The sequence below is a fragment of the Vanessa cardui genome, chromosome 1, assembly GCF_905220365.1.
Source record: "Vanessa cardui chromosome 1, ilVanCard2.1, whole genome shotgun sequence".
NCBI classification, from domain to species: Eukaryota; Metazoa; Arthropoda; class Insecta; order Lepidoptera; family Nymphalidae; genus Vanessa; species Vanessa cardui.
In genome coordinates, this window is record NC_061123.1 from 7,047,254 (window position 1) to 7,074,392 (window position 27,139).

Consider the following 27,139-nt stretch of genomic DNA (forward strand, 5'->3'; position numbering starts at 1 on the left):
CACTATCGAAATAAAATATTCAATTTAATTAAGCGGATATTCTACAAGCATTACGTACGTTTAATAATACAAAATGTATTTATTACACGCTCTGACGTGTGTCGGTAACGATGCGTTTCATTCGCACTTTTGTTTTTTCTTGCCTACTTGCAATTTATTGTATAATTTTACATACCAGTATAATAACTTTTTTATATTTCATTTTATAAAATTACTTTTATAATTTTAAGTTACAGTTATAATTACAAAATATATAGATTTGAAAATAGAATGTTACGATACCTGGAATAATTAGTAGGAACACTACCAATATAAGCGTCCTCGGCGAGATCTAGAGCCTTCAAACTGCCACTCGACTGACCGACCACATCTTCCATATCATCAACGGATAGAATGCCGTCCCGATGATATCGTTTCGCGGAAACTTTATGATACTCGTTTAACGTTATTTTTTCGAGCGATGTTAGAATTATTGCACCATTTCCAAGATTGTACCTAACAAGAAAATTACTACCGTTGATACGTAAAATAAAAAAAATATCGAATATACATTTTATTATTTTCGGTATCTTTTATTGGAAATTATAGATATTTGATAAACATCGAAATATCGAGTTCGAATTGAACATTCGTAAATCAAGATATGAATAAAAATGAGGTCTTACCTGAACTCCAAATACCCGTTAACCAATGCGAGCGAAACAAAATCGCCCGTTCCGTCGGATTTCTGCTGATTGTACAATATGACCCCATTCTCAGAGAATGCCTTAAATTCAATATCGATGTTCAACTTATGGTAAGCCTTTAACGGTTTTAGGCGTATATAGGACGTGCCGTCGAACGATGGAGTTTCAATGTAAGTTGTTGCCAGAGCGTCTTTGATATGAGATTCACAGTTCACTCCGGTGTATATATCGGAACATATACATGTATACGTCGAACCGGGTAAGTCTATGCATGTACCGAGATTGTAGCAGGGCTCGGATAAACATGCGCTATATTCCTCTGTTGTTTCTTGTGCCATTTCCTCTGTAACAATTTGATATTTCGAAATATGCGAAAACATTGAAAATATTGAATTGAAATATAATCTCTTGTTGACGTGTCTATGAATTTTTATACACTTAGGTATAAGGTAAGAGTCAGTAGTGCAAAGGATTATGGATTTGGGACTTGGTACCCATTCCCATCATAAACATAGCTATAAATTTAAGTGGAGGGCTGAAGAGGGGATATTAGTAGTATCATAATATTAATAGTTGGTAAATTTCCCGAGGCTGGGCTAAGAAGATTCCTCTTCCTTTGAGAAGGTCAGGAGTAGATTCCACCACTCTGCTTCACTCAGGCACTACACGTGGCAAAATTTCGTTGAAACCAGACACAAGCAGGTTTCCTCACGATGTTTTCTTTCCTCGACGAGCTCGAGATGAATTATAAACACAAATTAAGTACATGAATTCAAGAGCTTGCCTGGTTTTGAACACACAATCTTCGGTTAAGATGTAGGCCTTCCAACCACTGGGCTATCTTGACCATCACAAATATATATTAAGTTATTTAAATACGTAGTGTATATTTTTTATTATATCGTAAGGTAAATTGGGTCTATCAAAATTGATAGCATTAAAAATTTAACAGCAAATATGAAATTACAGCGTTGGCGTTGTTTATTTTATTTACTAAAATGTAATCATATTGTATTTATTTTGTACGAAATAGTGTTAATTATTAATTTGGTTGTTCTTACTTTTACATTTTGTATTTATTTTGATTTATGAATACTTTATTAATAATTTACGTCATTACCGGTACCTATATCTCATAAATAGTTAATAAAAGTGATGTAAAATTCAAATGTACATAAATTGAATTTGATTTATTTAATAACATTTGAATCATAAGATTTGAAAAAGTAAATACGTAGATGTGAAGTGACTGGGTTTGAAAAATTGAGATAATTAAATATATTACATTTTTCTTCCTAAACACAGGAATTTCAAGAAATATACATAGTTGAAATGTATAACATGAATCAATTTGCTTGAAGCTCCTACTTATACACATTGCGCTTTTGTTAAGACAGACCAGCAAAAACTTTTAACATTGATTTAAATATGCTATTACAGTAACACCATGTATAAATAAATATTGGACAACATCGCATACATTACTCTGATCACAAAATAAGTAGCTAAAGCTCTTGTGTTATGAAAATAAGAAGTAACAACGGTACCACAAACACCCAAACCCAAGACAACATAGAAAATAATAAACTTATAACGGCCGGGAATCGAACCCGGGACCTCGGAGTGGCCTATCCATGAAAACCGGTTTACACACCACTCGACCTCGGAGGTCGTATAACAGTGTAAACAACTTACCAACACACGCCTTCCTGTGTTCTGTGGGTCTGTAACCAGGGCGGCAAACACAGCCACCTCGCGCACAATGTGCCCCGGGTAGGGCTGAACAATCTGTGTCCTCAACGCACAAGTCTCCGAGCAAAGCGCCTACCGCGCCCACTGTAGCCGTAGTCGCGGTTTGTGATCCTAATATAACCAGAATAGATAAACATGTAATGATCGTTGATAATCATAAATCTGTTACAAACTGTCTTTTATCTATCTATTAACGTTTGTAAACATGCTATAAAAATTACTACCTTAGAAGTCGTTGTACTTTGAAGATTTAAATGAAATCAAATTTCCAATAGAACCTTCAGAATTTAAGAACCCATTAGGAGTGACTCATATAATATGTATCGCTTCTTAATATTTATCCGATATTTCGTTAGCGCCTATTAAATACTAAATTGCTTTGACACACTTCATTCCGAGTAATATACCTAAACAAGAACGTAATATCGCGTCCAAATTCCATCAATAACTCGTGTATTATATTAGTTCAACAAACATCGGTTATTAGAAAGTTACAAATAAACTTATAGCTTACAAATGAAGTTAGCTAAGAATTAACAAAACAACAACAAATTCTCCATCATTACATCGGCCCAACAAATAAGTAAGATAAATCGGTAACTAAGTTAAGGATACGAGGAGCAGTGTCACGAAGTGACAAGGGAAACTGCTCACACAACGAGCCGAACTGTAATCTCCACAAAATTAACGTGATTAAGATGAATTGAGCTGTTACTTAAATACGAGAGCCGGATGATGGTCTACAGTTAATTAAGTAATTTCGAAACTACAAATTTCAAAACTTTCGACTATCGCGTTATTTGTGAATTACACCGAAGTGCCGTTCCAACTTGTTACTGCAAATTAAAAATCAAATGAATAGTCTACTTTATACCTTTTCCAGTTCGAATAAAGCATATAATTATACCGACGATTAATTGTTCGGTGAAAGAGAAAATACCACTTAGCGCCGTCTATTGAGGAAATAATAAAACGTTCGAAATTACCGAATTGCTTTTGAAATGATAGACAATGGGCACCGATTGTCTCTCGGTTACTTACCCTTCAGTTTTTGTCCCGATTGAATGCTGTCAAAATCACTGGGAGTCTCTTTTCTCGTCCATTCATATTTGTTGTAGTACTTGTCGGGGTTGAGTAAGTGCCTCGTGGACTTCGAAGCAGCTCCATCGTCCTGTTGTGTAAACTGTATAGGGGAGGAGGGCCGCGGGGGGCCGGCGGTACCGGCTACTTCAGACAGCTTACAGGGCCCGAAGGCCTGTACTACGATATCTTCTTGCGTCCGACAAGCTTGCAACTTTAGATGGCACTCAGATTCGTAAGTTTTACCGTCGCTCCCGCATACCTGTTGATTTTTGTTAGGGTGTAGCTAAGTTGGAGAAATTTAGTTTGTAAATGAACTCCAGTTTTGAACGCTGAGAGACTAATAAACATTCTGCACCTGTTGCAACTGAAGATTTAAATAAACTTTTTTACTGTCGTAACTTTGCGCAGGCGATATTTAATCCGCTCTAAAAGAGACTTTCTTCTTACGTTATATTAGTTGAAGTGTGACTCTGACTAAAAACTAAAATATATTAAGTTAAGCCTTAATAACGGTAAGTACGGACTTAAGTCTGATTTAGTGCGATTGAGGTTTTCTCCCAATTACTTCTTTCGTTAATGTATATTGCTCTCTACGGCATCATTAAGATCTTAACAACGGAATGTACGTTTAACCCTAAAGTATTAAAAATATATATAGTTAATAGTTATATTCGAAATTACCTCATTAAATTAAAATTACTAAAATTAAAAGTACGTAACTTTTCACTTTACAACTCGCACAATATTCCTTTATCAGAATAGTTCTATTGCGAAATGATCACAAATGAAATAGTATTATAAATAAATGTTTTAGTTTGTAATAATTAATTGCTAAATTCTTGTAATTGTAATGGGGTCACTGTCGGAACACAACACATTAAGTCACGTGTATTCAATCCTATTATCGTCGCTATGATTTCAGTACAGTCGCGCTCATATTGAAAATTATAATATCGTAAATTATTATTTTTTATCATAAAGCTTCAATGTATCTATTAAAAGTATCTCTCTTATTATTTAAGTACAATCATGCTCATAATTATTTGTTAAGACATACACATACAGAACAGATCTCTTGGTTTGTAATTTACTAAAATATATTTCCGTTGATTTTTATAAACTTACAAGTCAATTATTTATTTATAACAAACAGTCTTACATTCCCGCTGCTGACGACTAGTCATAAATTTAATTACAATTAAGTTCTATACGTAACTGTCCAGCGGTATAATCTAATTGCCAAGGTCTTACAAATATATTTAGGTTAATATCGAATTAAGCAGAAACTAATGTTTAAGTGTACATATATTTACTTTAGATGTAAAATAAAAAATTAAATAAGTCATTTTACGATTACCAATCCTTTATTTTAGAAACCCACTATTAATATACCCCCAATATGTGCTTGCAATTATACTGATTAAATCAGCTTTTATTCCAAAATATAGTAGTGATGTGCAAAGTGTTCATATAAACCGGTATTAACTGGTTTATACAAAACCAATATTTTATAGCTTATATAGAGTTCTTAACTAAAATCACCAAGTCCTACATAATAGTTTTTTTTATATAATGCTAAGCTCTTACCAACATGTTCAAATCGCTGTCAGGGCACGCGGCGGCTGCGCACTCGCACAGCGCTCCGCCAGTACGCTCTGTGCAAACCGCACCGAAGTAGCACGACAACTCCGCACAAGACTCCACAACGCCTCCGATTTCAGCTAACGAGACATCCATATTATAGAATTGGACTAAATCATCACAAAGGGTTCAGCGGAGAATATAAAACGTCATCACATTCGAAGGAATTAGTATTAAATTTACACTTCATTAACGCTTTTACACAATTATTTGATCTTAAGCTCGGTGGTGATTCAAACCTTCAATGTTATGTATAAGGTGGGATAGGTAGAAAATGTTAATTAAATAATGTATAACTTTTTTTATCTTTTGAATTAATAAAACACGACTGACCTAAGCGAATGAATGAAATAAATTATTTAATAACGTTACTCTGTATGATGTAAATATTCTAACAATACTCGAAATTTATTCTGACATTTAAAAGTTGTGGGAATGGGAAATTATGTAAAAAACATATTAAAAATAGTGACTAACCAAAGTTCGCAAGAGCGTATAAAAATATTTACACGACAATCACATACTGAAAAGCGATTCCGGTAATAAGGATTCCTATTGTGTTCAACATTTTTATTTTTTAAAATCATAATATGTTTTAAAATTATATTTATTTTCATAATAGTTTTCTGTTCATAATAATTATGTATGATTGTATATAACTTTACTTTTCTGTTTCTAAGGTTGATATTTTTTACGGAAAACTTCTAATAAATTTGTTCTTCTTGAGACTACTTGCGCTTAAGACCCAAAATCTATTACCATTATTCTCCATAAATGACTAAATTCACGCTTTATAACACTATAAATTATAATAAGCGTTACATCTTTATTCTTAACAGAGCTACGCCGGATATAAGGGGAATAAAAAGTGGTCGTAGAGGGAAGATATCCCAATATAAAAAGCAATATATCAGGATTATCGCGCACTTACGATCGGAACAGCCGTTGGGCCCTAACCGGCGGCGGTGGTCGGCGCACACCGTACACTTCTGTCCCTGCACGCCGGCACGGCACACGCAGCGCCCTGTCATTTGCTCGCAGTCTTCACGAACTGAACCGAATGCTGAACACCCGCAGGCTATCGCATAAAACAAGATTCCGTTATCCATACACATCATATCAAACATGCCGCATGTGGCCGTAATGGCCCATCTGTTTCTTGTACATTATTTTAAAAGGGTGATCGCAAATATTTCCGTTGAAACAAAACTTCAATCAATATTTTTAGAAATACTGTCTGAATGGAGTATGATATTGATTTGAATAAAACTCAAAACAGTTAGGTATCAAATCATATACGAGGCAGCTGAAATGTCTTAAAATAGAATTCACGAAAACTTATTTTCTCTACACTGTATTGCAAATAGATTTAGTAATAAGATAATATTGAGTGTAAAATTAATTAGCCAAATATTAAATTTACATAGGTAGAAGGTAAGAAGTAAGGTAAGGTAAGAAATCAAACTCACGTATGCATCCAGTATGACCGGACCCTATCCGAGGCAGTCCCCAGTATCCGGGCTCGCATCTATCGCACTTAAGGCCGCCCACGCCCGGACGACAGACGCACTGACCGCTGTCATCGCATCTATCGGACATGGAGCCGAGCCGGTTACAACCACACGTCGAAGTAGCCACCGGACAGCCGTCTTCGCCCGGACCGGTAGCCGCGGTTGAGCCGTCCGGACAACACCCATGAGCACTCTCCGAGCAGTGAGCACTTCTCCTGTCATCCACTTGTTTCGTATCGTCTGGTTGGAATAAATTATGAAAACAATAAATAAAAGTTTTCACACTCTTATATAAAACCAATATTTTATTCACGTTGCATTTTATAAGATGGTAACAAAAGATTCAAAGCGATAACAGCTAGCGTGATTGTATCCAATTTACTCGTAGCGTCTTGTACCTTAACCAACTTCACAGCGACATTTCATAAATAAGCAGTTGTATTTTGCTCTATAGGATGAAAGGGCCTTATTATAAATTTATATAATACGCTACGTTTTCGTAAACAGTGGCCACAATATTCTATTTGCTTATTCCACACACAATAAAGAATGAATTAATTAAAGTTTCGTTTTATACCTTTTTAAATAAATTAACATTCATTTGTATTGTATATATTATTAAAATATCAGCAATTACATTATAAACGTGTAATTAAGAAGAAAGCAATACTAATTTATGAAGACAGACTCAATAAATTGTTATAAATAACCTAAAATAAATACTTGGCAACATTATGAACTTAATATTATTTTGATGTGAACTCACTTTTAGGACAACATCTAGCGGCAGTTAACGTTATGTGGCAATAACTCCCCGGCGGGCAGTCCTGGCGGTGGGGGCCATTACCGCAGTCGATTTCCAGTCCCGTGGACATATCTATCATTGCCTTGTTATTACCGCACGGCCTGACTTCCATACCTGCATACAAATGTATCGATAAACTAAATATTCATAAGCGATTTGAAATTGGTTAAATGTTATTTGTTAGTAAAACAGTATTTCGATGGAACTATTTTTAGTAAATCATGCAAATAAAACGACGAACCTTTGCACAAATCCAAAGGTCTTAGTCTTAGCTCCAACTGTTTCTGACAGCCCTCCTTCCGCATGGCGCACAAACTCGGGTAGAGCCGAAAGTCGGACGCGCAAACCGGAAAATATTCATCGTCGACCGGACATTCGAAAAGGCAAGAGCAACGCGGGTAGCCGTCGAAGCCGACCTCGCAGCTGGCGTCGAAGTCGCAGCGGATGTCACGGCACGCCGAGGCGCTCGTGCTGCCGCCGAACTCGGTCGCGCCCAAGAAATCCGTCGAACCCTCCTCGGCCTCAGTTGTGGTCATCGCGGTCGTTGCTACCCCACACCGAGTCAAATATTTGTGTGTTAGTCAAGCGGCAAAGCGTAAAGTTAGTTAATTGATCGGGGATGGGTTGCTTTATTGGAATTACAGCTAACGACTGGGTTTGAGGACGGTCCGAAAGTAAACATTTTCGATATTTTACCGCCATTGAAAATTATATTGACTTATATTGATTAATTTTGTTACAGAATAGGATGAGTTTGAAATGTTAATTGTGTATGTAGTTAGTCGGTTAGTTTGGCAAAAGCAGTAAAGTCGATTATACGTACTCATTGCAATCGGTGGAACAACAGCCAGTCTATCTTTGCAGTCGCCGTAGAAGATCACATGCAGTTTGGCAGGAGGTGGTAAACGACACGCTGCTTTTTGTAGTTCGCATTCGTTTGGATAGGTCTGCATCGTGCTACCGCAAACGGGTTCGCGTGGCGCACTCGAACAATCCTTTGGGCACAAGCATTCACCGGCCACACAGTGAGCTCCAAATGAGCACTGTACACCTTCACACAGTGCTGTAATAAAGTGTAACTTACATTCAACTGCCAATTTGACAATTATAAAAAAATCAAGGTCAACATGGTAGATTCTTTGAATAGAAAAAAATGAATCAATTTCCGGTAGTATTCCAGTCAATCAAAGTTTTAATTCGAAATTCAAACTAACAGATTAAAATGAATAAAACCCTCGCATAACGTAAAAAAGTTTACATGAAACATCCAAAACGATAGTTTTTGTTCCGTACAAACGTAGAATGTAATATAAGAACAATTGTACATAATTTGAACAAATCCAAAGCATATAAAAATAATTTTACACATTGACAAGGAGAAGCCGTGTATAAAAAAAGAGTTTCCCGCTCTCACATATTCCCAACAGTTTAAGATGATCCAATAAAACAATAAATTTCCCGCATACAACGCCATTACTGTACGAGACATGTTCTGGTTTCCATTTACTGAAATGAAGGATGAGAGAAGACATCCGTGAAAATTTAATAACGATTGTTTACAACTTCTGCGCAAAATGAAAGCCTTATGAGAGCGGTCGATTACTAGCCACTGAGAAAAGAGAAATAGGTTGCTAGAATTAAAAATATATTCGCCCGTGGGCAAGAGAAAAGGAAAATGAAATAGGTACGGTAGCTAATTAAAAAGTTTGAGAACAACTACACTGTAACTCATTAGAATTTTTGTAACAGTTTCGAATCAGATATTTCCTTCATTTTGGTTTCATCTGCACCTCTGTAATGTCAAATATTACGGACTGTAATATATCGTTACGAAGCACTCGTAATTAGAAATGTATAATTATAACAGCGGGCTATGTTTACATGTCCTCATTTATGATCAGCTTTTTTCTCATATATTAAAACTACTTACGATAAAATTACAAATTGTACATCGTTAGAAGTATGTAGAGCTAACAATTGCTTAAACTATATGAAAAGGCTTAAACTTTTATTCGCTGACTTGGTTACGTTGACTTCATAATGGATTTAGAGATAATATGAGATATTCGTTTAGGCTGTAAACGTTAGGGATAGTCATTATTGCTATAAACATATATTTGTATTGCAATTAACAAATTTAGAAAAATTAAAAACTATACTTTATTAAATATCTATTGGTGTTTGTATATCGTTAATATTTTAATTTTTATCATCGTTTAGATTACAAAAATAGTTTAAATTTAAAGTGATGTAATTTTCTTGGAGCATAATAAATCAGTATCTTGAAGTATTTGTAACGTGAGACTGAATGATTACGACGTTATATAATCAAAAACGCGTTCTCCTTCTTTCTATAGGTAGGCGAACCAGCAAATGTTACCTCGTGGTAAGTGGTCACCACCGCCATAAACGATGGCGATGTAAGAAATATAAACCTTTCATCACCAATGTGCCATTAACCTTGGGAACAAAGATGTTATGTTTTTTGTGTTACACTGGTTCACTCACCCTTTAAACCTAAACTCATCAATACTAAGCCCTGTTGTTTGGTAGAATATCTACCCTACCAACAATATTTATCTTACCAGATATAAATATCTGCATTCACAGTTTTGTAAATAAAAAAATATTATAAGGTACAAGTACTTTAATATTTATAATGAATGTAATAAATATATAATGTATTTCAAATTTTGGTGTAAGAAAAGGTTTTATGAATTTAAATTTCGAATTATATTAATCAATTTTAATAAGCCTTTGATATTAATAATAATTACAGAGTGATAAGTTTAAATAGTACTTGAAGTTGATAAATTAAATTGTCACAAAGTAATCTAAAATCGGACACGAGAAAGACGACTCACTTTATCAGTCTTAGTTTTGAATCGTATCTAAATATAAAACACTTTAATCCCTTATCGATTTGTACCCTTGTAAAGAAACAAGCGTTATGCTTTCAAAGGAATCCCAAAACAGCCCTACGATTCGGTTAAATTCAATTGAATATAGATACGATTAAAATTAAAGCCAAATCTAGAAGGTTAATAAACTGTATTTTTGTAAAAAAAATCTTCTTATTTTTCTCAATTATTGAAATATATATTTCGATATAGAATCGATTGTGACATAATAATAAATTAAAGCCGAATCATCTAGAAAGCTGTATAATTTTTCTATAATCAAAAAAATATGCAAAATATACTATTATAAATAAATATAATATATTTCATTGAATCTATCAATTAATGAACTTTTATCACAATAGATTTAATTATAATGTCGTGTCTCGATTCGACATTGCCTACGTAAGCAAAATAATAAACGCAATTAGTCCCAAAGACATAGCATTAAATATATGTTTTTCAGACTATTCGTAGCTGCAAGGGTATTTAAACGGCCATTAAGCGTCTACGAAGCACGTTTGCATTAACTTGACTGGAATCTTAGATAGAATAAACATATATAACGCGTTCGTATAATTAGAAAAACATGCTGGTGTTTGGATTTTAATTAATTTAATTTGTGTCTGCAAAATGCGCGGTCGAAATCAAATAATCGTCATTGATGAGGAATACATTATTATGAATGTTTTGAACCTTTTTTTCTACGGTTACGTCCAGTCTCTATTGATAACAGGAATCAAAGACGTAACGTTAAACTAAATCCGGTAATAGTAGGCAAAACAATGCACTGTCCTCATACATAAACGTTTGAAAATAATTAAACTATAAAGACAAATTGTTAGTAAAAATTCCGTGTGAATAATAGAATCATAAAATATTAGTTTAAATAATATTATATGAAGTGAAACATCGTCTGGTATCGTAAAACCTTCCTTAGGTGTCGACTTTGCTAGTATACTCCACTCCAAACCGCGTAAAAGAACTTCGTTTCAAAAATATGATTTTTAAACAATACTACTTAAAATAATAAGTATGAATTAGTCAAAATTACTAAGATACAAAAATAATATGTGTTGTGGGAACGACATATCAAGCGTTAGAAAACTATAAGTACACTTTGTTTCAATTATTTATCTACAGAAAAAAGTACATATCCAAGAGCGTGTTATAGAAACTGTATTTGTAGTCGACGCCTAGTAAAGTATAGTGATATAAATTTTATAGAAAATAAATAAACCGATGAAATGAAACGATTAAAATTAAATTTACTTTCAAATGGGAACGCAGTGTACACAGCGCTACGAAAGCCCGTATCACACTCCGTTTAAGATCTTGCATATTTATTAAAAGTACAACCTAAAGACAAAAATACTGTTATTCAACATCCACTTTTAAGAAGAGGAAAATCAAAAATATCTGATTCGATGAAAATAAATAATCATGTATTCATAAATCAATTAACTTCAGGATGATGTTTAAATAAATCGGTAAATAGCCGTCAGAAGCTTCGCGATGTTTGTAATACACTATTGCATTAAATACACTTTTTATATTTCATCCTCCGAGCTCTGAGATTTAAATGAAACTACATTTTATGTTAAGAGAATTTTTAAAATTATATGAATTTTTAATTTTTTCATCTCTGTTTTATATGACAGCGCATAGCTTTCGAGATATACATTTTAGCCTTTATTATTAGGTGCTTAAGGTTGTACATACTTATATGGCCTTTGATGCCAGAACATAATCAGATATTATTTCATACAGCACGTCAATCTTCATATGAAGATCCTTTGTGCCTCGGGTCTATTATACTTTACACGCTGACAATGTTTAATTAAAATTTTAGACAATATAGCTTCTAATTTGGTACATAAGGCTCTTTATTATTAATTTTACAAATAAAATAATTAGCAGCGTATTACATACCATTAGTTATGATAGTTTAGCAAGCACATGTGGGTAGGTACCACTCACTCATTAGTGTATTCTGGTTTGAAGAATTTGTTGTGAGCTAGTTTGACCGAATACGCAAGGGACATAACATCTTAATTTCCAAAGTTGGTGGCAACTTGACGATGTAAAGAATGGTTAATATTTCTAATAGTAGTAGCTTCACATAATTATTAAATGTCGATTCAAAAGCGCTTGTAAAAGCCCACTTGAATAAAGTTTATTTTAATTTTGTTTTTTGATTTTGAATACCAATGAGCGCTTTAGAAAACTGTCAAACTGGAAAATGGGCCACCTGACTATAAGTATGTAGTAATTTCTGCAAATTACTCTGGTGGGCGATATCATTTATATCTTTTGACATTATATAATCTTATTTTGGAGTAGAATTCCAATTTGTTCTTTCAAAATAGTTCTAATCAGTACTTGTATATTTTCACTTTATACGCCGTAAGTAAATAGATATTTTGATATTATGCATAAGCTTTCGGCAGCCCAAGGTTACTTCAAAGGAAAAACATAAAGTGACATACATAAACATCAATATTGTTCTAAAAGAATAGGAATATCTGTTTCAAAAAATCACTCTTACTCCGAATTTTTCCCCTAGTTAAGCGTAAAACTTTGATGTGAAGACGAAAATAAATTCAGGATCAAACTTGTGACATTTATCACCAAACCCAGAGATTCCATAGAGCGACTGACGCAAAGGCCTAATCACCTTAAAAACCGTTATCATAATTTTTTAAACGAAATAATTTCGAAAATGTAGTTTCGGACTACACTCAATTTACTTGTTAAACTTTTTGTGGTTCGCTATGTAGAAAATGTAAGAACAGACAGTTGTAACTTATTTTATAAACGTAAACGAGAAAATATTAGTGGACAAACTTAACATTAGCATTTCCGACATAGTTCATGCATTCTCTGCTGTTACACGGGCGTTTTATTTCCATTTTTTTTTACTATCTGGGTAGATATACGAATCCACCGCACCTGATGGTAAGTGGTTGTGGATTCCAAATGCAAATATATAGATAGATGTCAATACAATCAGAAAGAATGAACTGCACTAGTCGCCTTCGCCATGTTGGCCCGCAAAATGCCTTTTCACCCTCTTTGAAATGACCCTTTAAGGTTCACATTACCCAACCAAATTATGTTCTAATTCTTAACTAGGCGACAAAGAATAGTGTTACCAAATACAAAGAAGGAAAGTATTGTTTTATATAGTATATATTATTTTCTCTTAAGAAATATCTCATCATGCATAACAATAATCGTATTTCATAGATTTTCGTAATACTAATGGTTACCCAATACTTCATGTGCTGGTAGATAAACAAAAGCAGAGCACTAAAAATGTGATTGGTACACTAAGGAAAGATTTATACATATAATAGGATGACAATCACTTAAATGAGCTATTTCGAAAGTTCTCGAGCGTTCTGATAATATATTAATACCCAATATTATATCAATAGACTTCAATAAATCAATATCTTCAACATAACACCAGGCTGACTCTCATCCTGCAACGTCGGTGCAATCTATAATAATATGGATTTACTGCCGGCCTATTCTGTCAAAGTGTAATGGAGCGTATATTATTAGGTCCAGCTTGACATGAGTTGTGTGACTAAGCTTGTTCAAACAGGAGCATTTGGCCGACTTAGCCACACAAATTGCGAACCAATGATGATATTTCGGTAAACAATAACGTAATGATCTAACTATTTATATTTATAGACCTATCTATTTGTTATATGTAAACTTTATTTAATATGGTTAGAATAGCTTGGTAAATTTGATTTGACGCCTTTTCATTTTTCAAGTAAATCCAAAACGAGACAAATATCAAAATGTATTAATACTGGTAAATAGATATGCTGAGATCAGTTCAAAATAAACAGAGTAGTAAGATTGAATTATTCGAAACCAATTGTCGCAATGTTGATTGCAATTTCTAAATTATCCTTCCTCGATAACATAGATGTCCTCGTAAGAATTGGATGCCATTAGGTCGATATAATACATAGTCGTCTCAGCATTAAAGTATGTGAAAATAGAACACCTCACAAAAAAATTAAACTATAAGACTTTTTGAAGGCAATTTTGTCGATCTTTATGATCTTGGAGATTTTTCAAAATTTTAACTGCGTTGTTAGTTACCGGCAATATACGTTTTTATTGAACAAAAGTGCCATAATGCCTAATGGAAACTGTCAGAATCGGCAGACGATAAATTTAGTGCAATCACGATACAAAACGAGAAACGACTTTAAGCCAAACGATATCTGCTTTTCCACTAAGCCATGTCAGTTGCAAGTCTAATTTACCAGCATGCATTTTTTAAATATAGAACACCTGATGGTATTTGGTATCTTCTCCCTATATTTATTGGCACAAAAGCATCTGAATCCTTGCATGGTTATGTAAATACTACTTAATATCTCTAATATCCGTTTCAAACTAATTAATAACTCATGTTCGAGTAATTAAAATAGTTAGAGCTGATTTCAAATAATCTAAATATAAAATCAATTTTAATACAAATCTTACTTCATCGATCGTCACTAACACTTCATGCTAAATATTTAATTGTATTCCAGATCTTTCTAGAAGAAAAATGATATCTGAATGAATTCAATTGTAGATAAAGTAGATAATTGTGAAAAAATCTGGTTTGATATATCACGCTGCCGAAAAGTATGAACCTGAAATTGTTACTCACCACAGTCCCCCTTGTATGCGAGCCGCAATGTGCTCTGCTCACGGCACGTCGTCAAGTCCAACTCACACTGCGACGGATACGTCTGACCGTCGGTTCCGCACACTACATCCGATTCCTATAAAAATATTTTATTTTATTCCAATAGATCGGGAAAGATTAGTGTAAACACACAAATTTATAATTTTACCTCTGATAATTGCATTAGTGAAAAATTACGAACTCGAAGGAAAAGCTTAGGTTATGGTTCGAAATTTAAATTTTTTATTGAATAAAAAATATGTTCATATTTATCTTCGAGGAATTGAAGCGTGTATACAAATAAAAGCTTAAACTTAATTGTAAAATGTATTAAAATCCAACATCTGTATTTGTATTTTGAATGGATGATTTATTTATTTATTTTATTTATTTATTTATATGATATGATAAATAATAACAAACCCAAAAGTTGAAATATTACTATGAAATATGCAATACGTTTATCGTATCGACTACTCAATGGAAAGTGATTTGAACTGAAGTAACAAAAACAAATTGAATTAAATTTTGCCATCTCTAAATTTTTATTAACTCTTCAATTTATAATTGGAAAATAATTTGCACTAGAACTAGGAAGCGCGTTTTAGTAATGATTTTAATCATATATGCGATTATAAATATCAGTAAATAAAAACGCTAAAATGGACTACTAGCATATAGTCATTAAAATTATTTACTATCCGGTATCAACGTGAAATCAATTGAACATAACATACTCCTTCAATATATTTTTTTAATTATTTTTAGTGAAAAAGATCGGTCATATAAAATTAAAACGTACGAACCTTTCATAACATAATGATATCCAATCTTGTTTGGTTGATTGGTACGAGATAAAGTTGTAGAAATTAAATTTTAAATTTAATCGCTTAATGAGCGATATAAATACAAACAGCTTGAAAATAATTTAAGTGTAATCAATACTACACGAGCGAGTAAATAACACGAATCCCGGCAGTTAATACCCGTTAATACCTACTGACTCGAACATTTACATTACTAAATAAATATTAAATGTACAAAATTAACGTCAGTTGTTTTGCAATCATAACAACTGATCCCCGCAATAATTTTAATCTGGAAACATGAAACGCCGCAACATAATCACTATATTGGCGGAAATTACCTGATTCTGTTTTCAAGGTTTTTAAAATCAGCGCTCTATATAATTAAGGTAATACGATCGATACTGAAAGCTATGAATTATTCAATGATTTCATTTTAATTGGATATTCATTTATAAGAGAATGATTAGATAGACTCAAGATCAGTTTTTCGTATTAATCTTTTCATATTAGTTCTTAATGTATTTTCGTCCAGTAATTGGGATAAAAAATTGAAATCAAAGAAAAATCTAGAAAAGTTCAACTGAATTTATATCTGTTTATATTTCATTTTGTAATAACACGTGTATTATGTATGCCGAATTATTGTACCCTAATAGGCCTTAGATATAAGAGACATTGTAGTTTTTACATTTTACTTTACCTGTGTGTTCGTGCAGTTATGATTGCAGTGGCATACAGGGCGACCAGAGTCAGCATCTACTTCGCAGTCCCCTCCTCCCTCGCATACCATATCCGCACACGTTTCTATACAAAATTAAACAAATTCAAACTATTAATTCGGTATATTTGTTTATAACATTAATTTTTCGAGATAACATCGTTATGACAGTTTATTATAAAACAAAATCCCCCGACTTCGTCTGTGTGTCTGTGTGTTCGCTATAAACTTCGAAACTACTGAACGGATTTTCATGCGGTTTTCACTAATAGACAGGGAGATAAGGATGGTTCGGATAAAAATATAAACTAGAAACTTTTGTCAACCCGTGCGGAGCCGGGACGGGCCGCTAGTTTTATATAATTATGTATTTATTTAAGCCCAAATATATATTATATATCTATATGAAGTTTTGAAAGTAGATTCAAAAATGAGCTGGACCGCTTTGATGCGGAATTCTCATTAATTATCAACAGAATTAAACTATCCTCTTGTACCTAGCAGAGGTTATAAATAAACAGTCAAACTATATTAATAATATTGTTTAATAACGTGCTTAAACCTATATTCGACAACTATTTCGATATTCGGTAAACGTAATTTTAATGCTACCTCTGAGTGGATTGTGCCCTAAAATGCAAAATACTTTAATAACTTTTATTGGCCCTGTAATCCCAACAACTCGACAAAAGTATTTGCAGATGTAAATTGATGTAATCAAATAAATTTATCGTCGAATAAAAATACGTAAACGAAAATGTAATAATATAATTTTTGTTTTTAAAACTCTCAGCGAATTTAAATTATATCAGTATTATCTGTTCGGGTCTACGTTTGTCAACTGACGCATTACGAATGATGAGAGATGATTACTTTACTCGTAAATAAACCGTTAAGTAAATATATTTCGTTATTTTTATCCCGTTTCAAGTATCCTCGCTTATAATTAATATTTTAAGACCGCGTGTTTAAGCAATTCTCCAGCGGATTATAGCGAGAGAGCTTAATCTCGATCCAGGGAATACAGTTGGTAGTAAATGATTTTCTAAGTGCAAAATTGAAATCTCCTGAATGAGATTTCATTAAAATATGAAAGCGATTATAAGGAGACATCGCTGTCCAATATTGATTCAATAACCAATAAGATTCTGTAAAATTAATCCTTTGTCTTATTCCATTAATCTGCGTCGCGTTTCATTATTCACTAGGGCCGTTTAAATCTCTAATTGACATTTTCAACGGGAAACAGAAGTGATGAGTTCATTGTTATTAATATTCGCTTATCCTATTAACATAATTAATAAACTTTTCTAAGAATTGAAGCTGAACAAATAATTTATAACAATACTATCACTAATTCGATTATTTTAGCCTTTCAAATAGTATCAATTAAAAAGTTCCTACATCATTTGGTCGAATTTTAAACATATGATTCTTTCAATGTGGAAAATAGTTGAATATTATTATCAAGAAAAAGAAATTGTCTTTTATATATCAGATATTTATATGTGTTCATTACATTAGGATAATTATAAAAACGCAAATATCACACTAAAATTTTCTATAAAAATTTTAAATGCTTTTTATTTCTGCTAAAGCAATCTGGCGCTCTTTTTATTGACAACTGTATAAAAGGAAAAGACTTTCATGAGAGAAAATAGATTGCGATTTTTCTAAGGAGGGTATTTTATAATTGATTTCATCTCTACCTTTGTACTCATTGATGTCAGATTTGAACGGCTGAATAGGTTATGAAAATACACGAAAAACTGGAAATCAATCATTCTGATGAGACACTTTTATTTATTTCACGCGTTTTAAATCTTCAAATATAATATCCGTGTATTCTATTGAAGCTCTTGTGCGAATGTGAAATAATATTTCAATTGACATTAATATTCTAGAAATTACTGGAAGATATGAGAAGGTTCTATGCCGTTACGTGGCTGTTGGATTTATCGACGTTTATATAGTAAATACTCATTACAAACATACTGTCTTTACCTCTACAGATATATTTGTATTGATGTTAATCTCTACGGACTGTGATATCTCGATTCAATCACATCAGACCTTTAAATATTTCAATATGTCAGTGTAGTAGTTAATCGTTATAAATAAAGCACACATAATTCAACTTGGCTAATTTATTCTACGGTATAATATGGTGTGTAACATTAATGATTTTAATGCCTATGGACGAGCTGATAGCTGAACTTATTTATTCGTATATTTTAGTGTGATTTTAAAAAGTATACTTACGACAAGTTCCGTTGTAAAGCACGCGTAGATCGCCGTCCCTGAGGCTGGTCTGGCACGCGTGCATGCGCATCTTGCACTCGCTGCCATACGTGTTGCGATCGGAGGCGCAGACGGGCGCTAGCGTGGAGTCGCAGACGGGACACGAGCAGTGCGCGGCGCCGCCCCGAGTGACGCACGCGCCGCCCCAAGGACACGTCGCCCGCGCGCACGGATTTTCTACGCCTAGCGAATAAAGTATAGCTCGTTAATTTCCCACATCTGGGCTTGGTCTCTCCCTTTAAGGAGAAGGTTTGGAACATGTTCCACCTAGCTGTTACATTACAAATCGGTGGAATACATATAGGGCAGAATTTCTATAAAATTAGACACATACAGATTTCCTTACAATGCTTTCGCCTCGCCGAGCAAGAGATTAATTATAAATACAAATTAAGCACATGAATATTCAGTGGTGCTTGCCTGGGCTTGAACCCGCAATCATCAGTTAAGATGCACGCGTTCTAACAACTGGGCCATCTCGGCTCATTTTGTAGAACTTTCATTCAAATTACGTCATTTTCTCATATATATTGTTCAGAACAAAGATTCAACCCGACGGATATAAGTTCTGAACTAACTATAATATTAAACAAGTATCAAGATACTCTTACGCCTACTCGGTCTATGAACGATATTCCATAGCGAATTTTAATTTAGTTAGAAAATACATTCATACAGGCAATATGTATAATTCTTGCTTAATTTAAAAATAAGTAATTATAAAAAATCTTTCATACATATATTTAAAGACATCTTGGCACTGTATGTACGGGCTAGCACCCACTTGATTAAATCCATCAATCTAATATTATAAATGTGAAAGTAATTCTTTTTGTCTCTCTCGATTTAAATGAAATTTGGAACACGAATTTTTTTTAAAGGATTTACCTTTATCGGGCTCAAGATCTAGCTTTATGCTATATGGCTACTTTTTAATTGTAAAAAGTCTTGTAAACAAAGAGGTCATACATTAATGTAATATTTTAAGATGATTTGTAGCAAAGTCTTATATAATTGTAATTACTTATATTGGAAATATTCTTACCGCACGCTCCCATGTATGCGATTCGTATGTCTCGATTGTCCAAGCACGCAGTTCGGTCGAGCATGCAGGGGCTGTCATACGTGCGTTCGTCCGAGCCACAAACGGGCCGCATGACGTCATCACAGTCCGGCCCGCACCCGCACACGGCCACGCCGCGCGCGTCTAACGTGCAACGCTCACGCACGCCGCATTTCACAGATTCACAGGGGTGTTGAGCTGTATGAAATATTTGTCATTTTTATACGGTTCATTTGTTTATTTACCCTCTCTTCCTAAACACGAATTCCGCTTTCAACGTTGCAAAATATCCCCAAGTCTACTACTATTGGAAAAAAGTAGATAACAATATTCAATTTTCGAACAATATTAAAAACTAATCAAGTTATGTTTAATATGTGAATTAGTATAATTAAAATAGTAATAGCAAATAAAAAAACAATTGCTTTAACAATTCTCCCACGGATGATCCGTTATTAAATTTTAAATATAACTTCATAATATTTATTGAACCAAATAACGGAAAATTCCTAACGTACTATTATTTCAATCAAGCAAAGAGACGTTCCATTTATTGATAAAAGGATAGATAAAAGATAATAACCCTTCAAATATTGAGTTAATAACTCCAGAAAATTGAATTATATCGTTGCTGTCACAATTGCTTTTCCGAACACTACGCTTCGATGCTCGCGTCCAATTACTTTCTTTAAAACAAAATGTCTCCTGAACGGGAACCTCAGCGAGGGCCTCCTCGCGTTTCCAAATAAAGATTTAATTTTAGATTAGACGCGCAATCGAGGTAACTACTTGTTATATTAAAAAGGAAATTTAGAACGGATCGCGTTTTAAATATTTACAGTACTAATCGTATTATAAAAAAAATAAGTAGGTATTTCAAAAATAAGATACGTAAAAACAATGTGAAATATATAATGAATATACTTCTACTTGATACCTAATCTTGTAATCAAAGATATTTTGACGAATAGTAGAAATTATCTAAGATACTTAATTAGTACGATCTTACAGAAATTTGATAAAGTTCCACGCAAATCGTAAAATTTGGTCAGGAATAATAAATTAATATCGTTAAAATTGTAGCACTACATATCTTTAACACACGTGATCGAGTGTATTTCCTGAATTATTAATATATAAATACGGAACATATAACGGGCGCGGTGATATTTAATAATTTGACTTTTGCCACGTCTATTAGGACTTAGGTCTGCGATAATGATAACAGTAAACAAACTGTTGGCGTAAATAAAAAAATTATAATTAAATCATCATAGCAAAACGACAATCTACTATCTTTTTATTATAATCCTGTCAAAAGAAAGCACAAATTGTTATAATTATAACTCACTTATATTAATCCATAGTCTATCTTCCCTGATTCGTGGATCAACAATTAAAAATTGACGCATAGCTCTATTAGTTTTGGATACAAACCTGAAGCGCACTCCCCTCTGTAAGCAATTGACAGCTCCTGCTTGGTGCGGCAAGATTCTCGACGCAGCGCGCATTCACTGACGTAGTCGTTATAGTCAGACCCGCAGACCGCGGAGCCCGGACGTACGACTAAATCGCACGGAGGCCCACATCTACACACGGGTGCACGGACTTCGTTCAGCTGACAGATACCCCCATCGGCACACTCGTGCTCCAAGCATGGATCTATATACGATAACAAAAAAACACTATATTTAAAATGTAAACAAAAAAAAACTTTTTTTTATATTATAGCTTGGCGGACGATATGGGCCACCTGATGGTCACTATCACCCATAGACAATGACGCTGTAAGAAGTATTAACTATTCCTTACAACATCAAAGTGCCACCAACCTTGGGAACTAAGATGTTATGTCCCTTGTGCCTGTAGTTACACTGGCTCACTCACCCTTCAAACCGGAACACAACAATACTACTACTACTGTTATTTGGCGGTAGAATAACTGATGAGTGGGTGGTACCTACCCAGACGGGCTTGCACAAAGCCCTACCACCAAGTAATAATAATAATAAGTTATAACAGTATTAGTAACAATTTCAACTTAAAATTGAAACAAGTTTTAATAGTACGACAAAAGATTTTATGGCTTAACATAGATTTTGAATGACAATCGAAATATTTTGAACATTACAAAGTTTCATAAATCAGATTCCTTTTGTCTTTGACAATTAGATAATCAACTTTGTTTCAAATAATGAATTGTTATACGTATTATAGGTAAAGTAAATCTATAAACAATATTGAACAACTAGATTGACGAATAAAAAAAAAAATAAATAAATATGAGACAACATCACATACATTACTCTGATCCCAATGAAAGTAGATAAAGCATTTGTGCTATGGAAAATCAGAAGTAACCACGTTACCACAAAAACCCCTACCCAAGACAACATAGAAAACTAATGATCTACATCGTCTCAGCTGGGAATCGAACCCAGGACCTCGGAGTGGCGTACAAACGAAAACCGGCGTAAACACCACTCGACCACGGAGGTCGTGAAATCAATAAAATAACCGGGTTATGCTATGTTAAGTAAGAAATTCACGGGCCGAAAAATATGTAGTCAATTTATAAAGAAAATAGAACTAATAATGAAGCGCAGTGGTCCAATCAAATTTTTAACCTTTAACGTTTTAGTTGAATATTCCATTTAAAAAACAAATTCGCTTTTAATTAAATGAGAGCTGAGCTGACCCAGTGGATGGAGCAAGTAGACATTAACCGAAGGTCGCGGTCTTAAATACGGTCAAGTGCAGCTGAATTTTCATGTGCTAAATTTTTAAGCTTATAATAATTCGTATTATGCTCAGCGGTGAACGTCAGGAAGAAAATGGAAAGTTAAGTGAAATTAAGTTTTATTTATTTGACGTATTACACGCTTTAATTTGCTTACGTATATATTGTATGTAACGGAAGTTTCATTTGTTTTAAATATTTTTAAGACGTGATGATAAAATAATTGTATCCAAACATTTTGGTTAGAATTGCACGTAAGACAAATTTATATAAAGAATACGAAAATAATATAATTAAACTATTATTGTATTTGTATCTCAGTGACCCGGAAGAAATCTCAACAAATGAAAAACATAAATTATTTTTTTCATTTATTGTATCGTTTTTCAGTAACGTGTGAAATGTATTAAAGGAATAAATTTAGGCACATATGTATTTTATCGCACTAATGAAAACTTTAAACTTAAAATGATGATTAAATAATGGTATCCTAACAACTTTAAATAAAGAACACTGATACAGAACAATTTGAACAAAGAATACTGATATAAAAAAATAATATATTATGTAAACTATAATATTATTTCCTTCTTCGGTGTCTCAGAAACAAACTCTTCGAGAGAAAAGCATAATTTTATCATTGCCTTACTTGTTTCAGTAACGTGTCTATTAAAGCAATAAATTCAGGTATTTTCTCGCACTAATACAGCGTGTTGAAATCATCTACAACTATTCACCTCACAAGAAATTTTCTTGCAATGGGGAAATTATCCAATACTATAGTTATCCTGTTTTATAATTAAACCAAATGAACCCTACGTTATATTTTAAAAGGATATTTAAATTATTCACAATTTGATATACTTAAAAGGAATTCAAAATTCAAGATAAACAATTTAATATAAGAACAAAGTAAGCTAGTAAAGTATACAGTGAAATTCACAAAGGATGTCGGAATGTGCGGGCATTTGGTCTTGTACAAATTCAGTCCAGATCGAATGTTCCGAGACCAGTTTTGTGAAAAGGGTTCACAAAACGTACGTAGATAGAGTAAAAGAGATTAAATTACTCTCAAAGAAAATACTTTCTGTGAATTTATTTATATTCAAAAGCGACTTTTTTTTCGTAATGTAATTTCCTCCTCGAATAACTTACGTGCTGGTTTTTATTTCTTATGAGTTAAAGTCATCGATGACCATTAATATTCAATGACCTTATGAATTTAAACAAAAATGTTTCAGTAAAAACAATATATTTAAATAGCACCTTATTTTTGCCCCTTTCTCTTTGAGATACTTTGCATTATTCCACTACGCTGATATCATGCAGATATTCATTTTATCTACACTAATACTTGCAAAAGTAATTATGTATATTTGTCTGAAATTTAGTTTGAAGTATTCTTAACATCTGAAGACAAGATGAAGAAACAAGATGTTTTAAACAAAGTTACAGCAAAATCAATTATCCTAAAATTTAGTAGTCCGCATTCGTCGGAATAGCTTGACATCTTCCAACACTGAGCCGCTTCGACAGAAATTTGATGTTAAGAAAAATATAAATATCTCCAATATAATTTCCCCTTATGTTTTAAAAACAAAGTCCGCTATCCTTATGAACAAATTTTGATCAGCTTTTAATAACGCACGCACAAAAAGATGTTGACCCTTTTTTACGTACTTCATTCCTATTATTAGGAAACGACCTCATCTTAACGAGTTTTATTCACGTTTTCAAACTTGAGACGGAACAATATAAAGTCATTTGTTTGAATAATTTCCTTTTCAAACCTTAATCTCTAGTATTAATTTGTTACGGTTGTGTTAACACTTTGTCCAGAAATATTTCAATTTCAGACATACAAAAACAATGGATTCTTTTCTGTTAACTACCATCGAACCTTGAGGAAAAATTCAATAATATATTCATAAGTAACGATTTAATCATTCATTCAACCTAACTAAAATTCAGGTACAATAATGAAATAGTTCTGGTGCAAAATACAGATACACACGTTCGATTTCCTCGTACTTTCTTAAACTATCATTTACCTCCGGGCAGTTCGGCAATTTTTAGACGGAACCCTTCAACATTTTGTCAAGATCCAATATTTTAACCGGAAACTAAATTACGCCAAATAGCTAAATAAAAACAATAGCGATCAATACACGAGTCGAGAATGCGTAACGGTTAGAACGCATGCATCTTAACTGTTATTGCGGGTCCAAAACCAGGCAAGTACCACTGAATATTTGTGTTTAACTTATGTTTATAATTCATCTCATACTCGGCGGTGTAAGAAAACAACCTGAGGAAACCTGCATGAGTCTAATTTCATACAAATTCTGCCACATGTGCTTTCTCATCCGCAATGGAACAGCGTGTTGGTATATGTTCCAAATCTTCTCAAAGGGAGAGGAGACCTTAGCCCAGCAGTGGGAAATTTACTGGTCGTTGTTGTTGATCAATATACGTACCGCATTTTCCATGATATTTGATAGTTATGTTAAGTTGGTTGTCACAAGCGTGTTTGTCAAGATGACAAGCAGATGGATACTCGTGACCGTCGCTTCCGCAAACAGTCTTGCGTCTCTGACAGCTCCGCGGACACCGGCATTCAGGCTGGCCGTAGGTCACGATACATCTGGCTCCCGTTGGACATGTCACGACACTGCACGGGTCTCCGGCTTCTATTGATCCAAAAACGTGTATTATGATAACAGTTTAAATTAATTACATAAAAATGAGGCTATAGCTACCTATCATATGTGGAACATCAAAATTGTTGGATATTAAAAGCATTATAATTAAAGACAATCGATAAATTTATATGGAGTGGATAAATTAAAAAAAGAGGTGTGTAACATAGATACAAACCTCTTTGATGAAAGCAGATTCATAGACAGAATATGACGTCATGAGACAGAGTTACGCTGCTATAACTCAATACATTTTTTTTAATAAATACTCATGATATTATTTATATTGCATTATCAGAAAATAAAACTCAGTTTTAAAGCGGTAGTTATATTACGTGGACGGAGACGCAAACTCTATGCAATAGAAATCTATTTATCAGTACGACAACACCAAAACATATTGTATTATAGATGTAGAATAATTTCAGATCGAATAGTATTAAAAAAAGAGCAACAATTCGATTCTGTAAGAATTCACTTTGTAGCTCACTCATGAAATCTAGACAATCGAATTACATCGATCTACGAGAAACCTACAAATTTTATAACTATTATAGTCAGCGTCGCATAAAAACGTATCATTCTAATATTTTATGCTCGTAGTGAGTTGCGAATTCTTTACATAAATACAATACAAAATAGCTGTACAATTATTAATAAAGTAATGCATAACAATTAGTTATTAATTACTGTTAGTAGTTATTACTGTTTGTTACTATTCCAGTTGAATTAAAATCTTAAATAAGGTAAAATAACTTAAAGTTTTCTAAAGAAAAATGTAAGTACATTACGTATGAAACAGATCTTTAAGACAAGTAAAAATTCATACATTTCTATATGACTTCAAGCGAAGTATAACAAAGATAATGCAGGCATTAATAAAATGCCTGCAACGCAAACTCTAAGAGTATTTTTAAAAATTCTATTCGAGATGTTAAATGAACTAAAACTTCAGTTCAATTTACCGTGGCAAAATACTCGCAATTGCTGTCGCGAGACGACATATTTTACGAGATGACTTGGGGTAAAGGGTTATTCATGTTTTGTTATTTACCTCCTACACTAATTTTCGTTGAAATTTATGCAGGAACGCGGCGTATTTTTTACTTTATATCCTTACGAGTCTTTTATAGCTGCAGCATAGTCGTTATAAACATTGATACAATTTAAAATAATAAGAAATATATATATATGTTTGAGTAATATGGAACGATGACGACGACGAAGACGAGACAATAACTATCAATAACTATTCTTATTTTTAAGCAGTTAGTAAAAACAATATACACGCCTCCAGTTACATTGGAGCAGTGCTTAAAGCGCGGAAGGCTATTTACCATATTTGTACGTATATATTGTATAACTGTAGCCTGTCTGAACATTTAATACAAATAAGCTACAATTCGTTATTATAAAAAAAAGAATAAAAAATTGTATATCTAATTAAAACGGATTTTCTGTACCACTAAGAATATTAACAATTTTTTGTTTGACAACTTACCACATTCACCCTCATGCTTAATCCTCAAGTTCAGCCTTCTTTCGCAGGCTTCCTTACGCAATGAGCAATGGTTACGGTAAGTTCTTCCAGCGGTGGAGCAAACGGGAGCCGCTGAGGACGGACAGCTGGTTGGACACGCGCAGTGGGCACGACCGTCGCCTAGCGACACACACTCGGCGCCCCATCTGCAGAACGTCTTCTCACATGCTTCTAAAACCAAAT

General features: G+C 33.4%; 1 protein-coding gene across 3 annotated transcripts in view; it reads right to left on the reverse strand.

Moving 5' to 3' along the window:
* The window catches only part of LOC124532736 (agrin-like), a 53,178-nt gene that overhangs the window by 11,934 nt on the left and 14,105 nt on the right, over positions 1-27,139 (reverse strand). For 2 of the 3 annotated variants that reach the window (XR_006966667.1, XM_047107786.1), the window contains exons 3-19: positions 26,918-27,127; positions 25,195-25,407; positions 21,415-21,639; positions 19,960-20,175; positions 18,876-19,097; positions 16,596-16,699; positions 15,069-15,183; positions 8,302-8,541; positions 7,720-8,025; positions 7,440-7,592; positions 6,632-6,913; positions 6,094-6,240; positions 5,109-5,242; positions 3,480-3,780; positions 2,382-2,549; positions 666-1,029; positions 283-495 (exon numbers count right to left, since the gene is read on the reverse strand). Coding sequence is in view for 2 of the 3 variants with exons in the window: in XM_047107786.1 (XP_046963742.1) it covers positions 283-495; positions 666-1,029; positions 2,382-2,549; positions 3,480-3,780; positions 5,109-5,242; positions 6,094-6,240; positions 6,632-6,913; positions 7,440-7,592; positions 7,720-8,025; positions 8,302-8,541; positions 15,069-15,183; positions 16,596-16,699; positions 18,876-19,097; positions 19,960-20,175; positions 21,415-21,639; positions 25,195-25,407; positions 26,918-27,127 (3,613 nt within the window). In the remaining variant the exon portion in view is untranslated. The remainder of the gene's footprint in view (positions 1-282; positions 496-665; positions 1,030-2,381; positions 2,550-3,479; positions 3,781-5,108; positions 5,243-6,093; positions 6,241-6,631; positions 6,914-7,439; positions 7,593-7,719; positions 8,026-8,301; positions 8,542-15,068; positions 15,184-16,595; positions 16,700-18,875; positions 19,098-19,959; positions 20,176-21,414; positions 21,640-25,194; positions 25,408-26,917; positions 27,128-27,139) is intronic. The other variant, XM_047107795.1, reaches the window with a different exon arrangement.